The sequence below is a fragment of the Eurypyga helias genome, unplaced genomic scaffold, assembly GCF_000690775.1.
Source record: "Eurypyga helias isolate BGI_N326 unplaced genomic scaffold, ASM69077v1 scaffold45352, whole genome shotgun sequence".
In the NCBI taxonomy this organism is placed as follows: domain Eukaryota; kingdom Metazoa; phylum Chordata; class Aves; order Eurypygiformes; family Eurypygidae; genus Eurypyga; species Eurypyga helias.
In genome coordinates, this window is record NW_010238752.1 from 1 (window position 1) to 6,842 (window position 6,842).

General features: G+C 46.4%; 1 protein-coding gene across 1 annotated transcript in view; it reads left to right on the forward strand.

Moving 5' to 3' along the window:
* Positions 1–3,932: 3,932 nt before the first annotated feature.
* The window catches only part of MFF (mitochondrial fission factor), a gene marked incomplete at its 3' end in the record, with an annotated part of 9,616 nt that continues 6,706 nt past the window's right edge, over positions 3,933–6,842 (forward strand). Inside the window, 3 exon segments of the mRNA XM_010147941.1 lie at positions 3,933–4,149; positions 4,943–5,115; positions 6,423–6,511. Of these exon segments, the coding sequence (XP_010146243.1) occupies positions 3,933–4,149; positions 4,943–5,115; positions 6,423–6,511 (479 nt within the window).

A 6,842-nucleotide genomic window follows, 5' to 3' on the forward strand; every position in this document is an offset into this window, starting at 1 on the left:
GGGGAGCGCTGGAGCACGCCGGGGGCTCCGCCGCTCTCCTCCGCGCCCTCCTACCCCCCCCGGGCATCGCCCGCTCGGCACGGCGCGTCGTTGGCACGCGGAGAAGCGCTTGTCAGACCTGACAGCTTTTCCCTCCTGACGCTTCCAGTGCCGCTTTCTTAAAGCAGCGGGTTTGCGTGAAAAGCCCCAGCGGGAGGACAAGCAGCTTGAAAGAACGCGGCCTCGAGTGGTTTGTGAGCCCGCAGCCCCCTTGATGTGCCGCGGGCGTTATTTCGTTCGTGCCCTCCTTGTGCCTAGGGAGGGGGATAATAATGTATTTTAGAAGTTCAGCACGTGCAATTAGGGTGCAGAACGGCTTTAGGCATTTAGCCTACGCCTGCCTCTCCTTTCCCTCCAACTGTTCCGTCAGTGCTTCCTTATTTCCCAGCTTCTGGTGCTGAATGCCTCGGTCATGCATGTTTTAGGGTCCCATAACAGTGTCCTTTGAGTCCTCTAATACAGCTCCTGAACTTTGCTTTAAGTTCTTCTCTTGCCCTTGTCAGAGGATAACTAGACCCCAGCCGCAGGAGCAATTTTTAGCTTACTTGGCCAGACTAGCTGGGAAGTAGCCACCTCAGAGCCGAACAGAAGTCACAGTTAGTTTGCTGTGGGCTGTGAAACCTGCTCTGACCTGGGTGCTGGCACAGCTGCACTCTTAGGGGTTCTCCTCTGCACATCCCTCCGATGAACTGGGACATCCGCGCTGTGCCTAACAGTCCTGGTTGCAGCGCAGGTATGGCCAGCGTGCGATTATTGCCGGAAGGCCGACAAAATCAGTCAGATCTACGCGCATTCCTTCGTCCCTGTCTCCTCTCTTGCTGTTCCTGTTTAGGAGAGCGGGAAGGAGGTACCCCTGTGTCTTTCTGAGCACGTATAATTCACGTTCTGTGACTTCTCTTTTGCTCTCTCTTCCCTTATCCTCGTCTTGATTTTCTCCTTCCTTTCTCTTTTTTATTAAATGCAGCTGATTCTTATTTGTACTTCAGCTGCTCCGTCCTTTATTTTTCCTGTATTTGTGTTGTATTTTTATTGTCTCATCATTTTCAGACTTAGTCTATTCTCATGCCTCTTTAGAACTACTTAGTTCTGTAAATATCAATTTTAAAATCCTCTTTCTGCCACATTTGTTATTAATGTCTTCTGTAAGATGCTTTGTGTAACAAGAACGTTACAGAATACATAACTTTGACTTCTGTTCTCTTTAAATAGTTGCCGGGGGGTGTTGCTAACAAGCTCCATTTAAATATTTAAAGTTTTCTGTTGCTGAAATCTCAGCTTCTTGTTTTACACTTGTAGAAAGGGGTAAAAATTGAAATCACTGTGACAGAAAATACAACTCTCGATGATGCAAAGTAGATGAGAAATAGGCAAGAGTAGGAAGACACGGAGGTATTGTACCTCTAGGTCCTCGGCAAGTACAGCTACATGTACGCGGTGATTTATAAATAGTTTATGAAGCGACTGTTCTAATGCTCTCCTTTAGTGTGTGTGTTCTGTCTTACAGCTGGAAAGCAGCTGTCCTGCAGACTTAGATGCAAAAGCAATGCCAAAGCAGAAAGTCTTGGGAGCAGTAACTGTTCTTTGAGCTGCTGCCAGTAAATATTCTGGGTACCCGAAGTTCTTAAAAATCGGTCTCTATATTGACATCATGGTTTTTACTCCCCTGGATCTGGAAATGTGTTACTGATGACTGATCATAGCCTATGTTTTGAAATAAAAAAGCACCTTTTGGAATGTGGGAATATCAGGAGACTGTGCACTTTGGTCACATCACTGGCTGACGTAGCCAAGGTCTTGCAAGACCAGAGGGCAGGGACAAAAAAACCTGTGTGAAATCTTAACAATTTTGACGTGACAGAGCTCCTTAAGCACCTCTTGAAATCCTGTAGAGTGTTTATTTCTAATTAAATGGGTAGTTCCAGTCCCTTCCACTTGATACATACAGCCAGTAAGAATGAATACAGATGGATTAAAGCGGCATCGCTTCAGGTACTTCCTTCGTAACTATTTTTAGTCTAAGTTTACCCAGAGCAGTGACCTTCTTGCTTCGCCCTGACGCCCAGTTCTGCTGTGCTGCAGTGAGGCTTTGAGAGGAATGAGATGCTTCCGTTTCGATAGGATGTCCTGAAAATACCACTGAGGATCCCTGCATGGGTCGCCAGGTGGATGACATCTTGAGTATGCTACGTGCGTGCGTTCAGTATCCCGTTACGCGGTCCAGACCCTCCTTGTGTGCTTCTTCCTGTTGCCTGAAGGTTACTGCTGGTTTGAAGCTTTCTTGAGAAGTCTGGGAAGTGTTGCTTTTGAGTGAGGGTGGGAGGGATGGCTCGCGGTCCGTCGTACCTGCTGCGTGCGCGGCCTGCGCTGAGGCGCTCTGCTCACGGAGTGCTGCCTGTCCAGCTTACGAAAGCACGCGCCCGGTGACGGACGTAGCCTGGCTGCCAAAAATAGTCAAAGAACGCAGTTGCAGTGGGAAACCCTCCCTTTTTGCCAAGAGAGATTACTTCATTTAGGGAACTGGTTGAAGCAGCGCCACTAAAAGCTTTCTTGCTGGAGTAAGCTATGCTTCCCATAGGTGACTTTGCCAGGGAAACTATATTTACCTATTTTCTGTATATGTATATGTGTAGAAATATATATTTCTCTCAGTCCTAAGCGTGAAAATAAGTTTTCTGAGTCTGAGCTGTTGACAAGGTCCCCCAGCCACTGGCTGGACGTGACACTTCTCACAACCAAGTATTCCTTGCAACTCGTTTTCCTCTGGGAGTCCCTTTCCAGGCACGCTCCAACTGCAGCTCCAAGACGTCTCTCTCCTAGCCGAGCCCACAACCGTAACCTCGGTCTGAGCCGTCAGCAGGGTCCGCTAGCCGCTGCCCTGGTGAACAGCTTCTCTCAGCCATCCGAGTTCCATTTCCAGCCCACGGTTCCATCAGCAGCCCCTTTCCAGCCCACCTCCAAGTGCAGACCTAAGGATTCCTTTTTCTCTCAACCTTAAACCTAACCTCAAAAAAACCCCAGTTATCTTGGTTTTCATCTTGGATTGACTCCCAGAAATTGCCATATTAGTAACGTTGTTGGCCCAGTTTCTAGGAAATTCCCCCTCTGCTTCATATGAAATTCCCCTCCTTTTCTAGGAACGTGTGTGTATGAAGTATTGGCAAACCCTTCTAAGCGTGCAGAAAGTCTTGCTCTGTCTCTGCCCATCTTGTACCTCCCTGCAGAGGTAAGATTCTCATTTACAGAAGGATTCAGCAGTGAGAAGTTTCCAGAATTGCTTGGGTTTGGGAATGGGTTTTGGACACACTAGGTTTTCCGGCTGAGTTGACAGGCTGTCGGTTAGGAACCTTGTCCTTGTAAGATGGGGTGAGACGTGGGTGCCCGGCAGCGAGCAGAAGGCTGCTGCCCGAGCCCGGCCCTTCTGCTCCCCTACTTCAGCGTGCAGTTCTGTAAGACTACATCCGTTTTCTCCAGCACCGGCGCGCTGGACCCGTGGGAAAACAGGTCGATGTTTCAGATTCCTTAGCAGTCTGAATAGATTTCCTACCGGTCCTACCAATGCGTTTTTGGTTTCTTTCTCTGCCAGCCAGGGCAGGAATTGTATGGTACAAGCAGAATTTCTCGGGTTTCGTTGTCACGGCTCAATTTGAGGACCCTCAGCGCAGCTTTGAGCGTTGCCTACAGCATCACTTTGTTCTTCTGCCACTGCCCTCAACTCTCAGCCCCTTGTGCCTACACTTCCTACGACTCTTACTGTATGGCTTCTTCCTCTAAGTAAGCCTGTTCGGTTGGGATCGTCCAACACTCGCCGAGGAATGAGAACGGAGAGTTTGCTTTACGCGCTTGCTGCTGGTTTCCTGTACTGCTATTACAGCTTTTGCTTTCCTTTTGCCAGAATGAGCGGGGCTGCGTTCCCCTCGCCGGCTGCCGAGATGGCAGAGATCAATCGCCTTCAGTACGAAATGGAATACACCGAAGGAATCAGTCAGCGCATGAGGGTCCCAGAAAAACTCAAAGTAGCTCCTCAAAATGCTGACCTTGAGAAGGGCGTCCAAGAAGGATTTCCAAATGCCAGCGTAACCATGCAGGTTCCAGAGCGGATTGTAGTGGCAGGTATGGCTGCATCTCAGTAAAACTAAAACTGGCAACAATTTAAATAATTCCCCACATTTCTGGATGGACAAAAATATGTATTTCTTAAACTCTGAAAATGTTTCCCGAATAGTTTTGGTATAGCTTGTCATGGAGACAGTTAATGAATGAATTATGAACAGATAGTGTAATTGCTGACTTTTCATCTTACTAAACCATTTCTGGAGCAAAGTCTATTGATTTACACCTGATTTCTCTTAATTAACTGTAAGCTAAAGTAACTATAACAAGTTTGGGGGATGTACTGTATGTTAGCCATGCAAAATATGCTTGATTATAATCAGAATGCTAATTATGTTAAGGCTCTGTCTATTATTGGGTGGACTATCAATACTTCTTTAGTATTTAAGGTCAGGTGCTTTACAGTGACGTGGAACTGCTGAAGGTCTTGCAGTTTCCAAAATGTGACATGCATATACTTTATGCTTTGAAAGAGTGACATCTCCAGTCACCATGTTTCTGAACAAATACACCTTTAATGGGCCTGTCTTGAGAATAAAATTGCTCTCACTTTGCAATAACAGTTGATATTGCTCAGGATCATCGTTTCTGGGGAAACTGCTCAAATAAGTGTCAATTCATGTTGTCTTTACAGGAGCTTTGACCATTGTTTTTAACATATAAGCCCTGTTAAAGAAAGGTATAGTTAATTATTTGGCACACTCAGGGGAAGTAACTGTTGTGATGTCTTTTTGAAGTTTAGCATTAGCCCTCAGGACAGCTTGCTTTCTACTGACAACTGATGTTCTTGCAGGTAATAGTGAAGACATTCCATTCTCCAGACCACCAGACCTTGACCTCCTTCAGTCTACTCCATTCAAACCGCTGGCATTGAAAACTCCTCCCCGTGTTATTTCTCTTAGTGATCAACCACTAGATTTTTTGGACCTAGAGAAACCTCCACAGCAGACACCTCAAAATGAAGAGGCTAGTATTTATTTTGCTTTTTCCTTCGTTGAGAAGCATTCTACTACAGAAAGTGCAATGACCGATGATTTCTCTATTGTGGTGCAGATCTACTCGGTGCCAACTTAAGTTGGGGAAATATAAAAAAAAGTTATTAGCATTGTAGTAGTTCTAAATATGACTTTGAAGTTCTGTATTTAAACTGGAGCCCTCAACATCAGAAGGATATCGACTGGTTGGAGCGAGTCCAGAGGAGGCCACGAAGGGCTGGAGCCCCTCTGCCATGGGGACAGGCTGGGAGAGTTGGGCTTGTTCAGCCTGGAGAAGAGAAGGCTCCGGGGACACCTTACAGCACCTTCCAGTGCCTGAAGGGGCTACAAGGAAGCTGGGGGGGGACCTTTTACAAGGGCCTGTAGTGACAGGACAAGGGGTAACGGGTTTAAATTGAAAGTGGGGAGGTTTAGATTAGATATCAGGAAGAAGTTCTTCCCGGAGAGGGTGGTGAGGCACTGGGACAGGTTGCCCAGAGGAGCTGTTGATGCCCCATCCCTGGAAGTATCCAAGGCCAGGCTGGATGAGGCTTGGAGCAACCTGGTCTAGTGGAAGGTGTCCCTGCCCATGGCAGGGGGGTGGGACTGGATTGTCTTTAAGGTCCCTTCCAACCCAAACCGCTCTGTGGTAGATGACCTGGGGTTGCCATGCTTGAGAAGCTTACACAGTAGTTGCAAAAATAAGGTTGTTATTAGAGCTACTCAGAATACTTTTAACAAAAAAATTCTTTTGATTGAAGAGAAAGCTGCAAGATTTTAATTTGTAGGTTATCAGAAAACAAACTAAGATTCTTTTAATGTGTATAGGCAACCTTTGGAATTCATGGCCATATAAAATTAGTGAGTTCTAGCAGAACCCTGAAAACCAACTTTGAGGTGTGGTGGAAGTTCGCCATCCAGGTGGATGATGTCCGATCGACATCTTAAAAACTGAAACACATTTCTGAAGCTGCATATTCTATAGACTCACAAATTGCAGTGGAAATACATTTTATCTCTGGTGATAGGAAGGATTATTGAACATGATACTGCTTTTGTTCATACTTTTGGCATCCAATCATGAGGGTAGAGGACCGGATTGCAGTAAGTTTTGCCATTGGTTTTACGTGTACCATATCGGATCCTGTCGTCAGCCGTTGTCCTCCTAAGCACTGTGAAGCCCACGAGAACGTGCCTTTGTATCTGAGGGCAGAGAGAACTCATAAATCTCCAGTGCCAACTATTAAGTGTCTCCTGGAATTCCGTCTTCTATCTCCCTCTCTCTCCCCTTTTGCCCAGGTCCGCTCGGTGGGAAGACTGAAGAGAGAACGTTCCATGAGCGAAAACGCCACTCGACAGAATGGCCAGTTGGCCCGAAATGATTCCATGTGAGTAGAGCAGCGGGGGTCAGGGACACAACTGCAGCTCTGATGCCAATTTCCTTTGCTCCTTTGTATGTTGTGGCAAGTACATCATTTGAAATACTGTAAGGCCAGCTTTTTTCTTCATTTCTATGCTTTTTGTGTAGTGAGGTGACTCTGGAGTATTTTTGTGCAGTGGGTGGGTGGGAGTGTTTGTGGGCTCACAGTTGGTTTCACCAGTTATTGTGGATTTTTACTTTAGCAGATTTTTCAGTTTCTGAGTTAGTATAATTTTTTCCCCCCCCCTGAATTTTTAGGAAATGGAGTTCTTTGTGCATCAAAATGTTCCCAGCTCTTT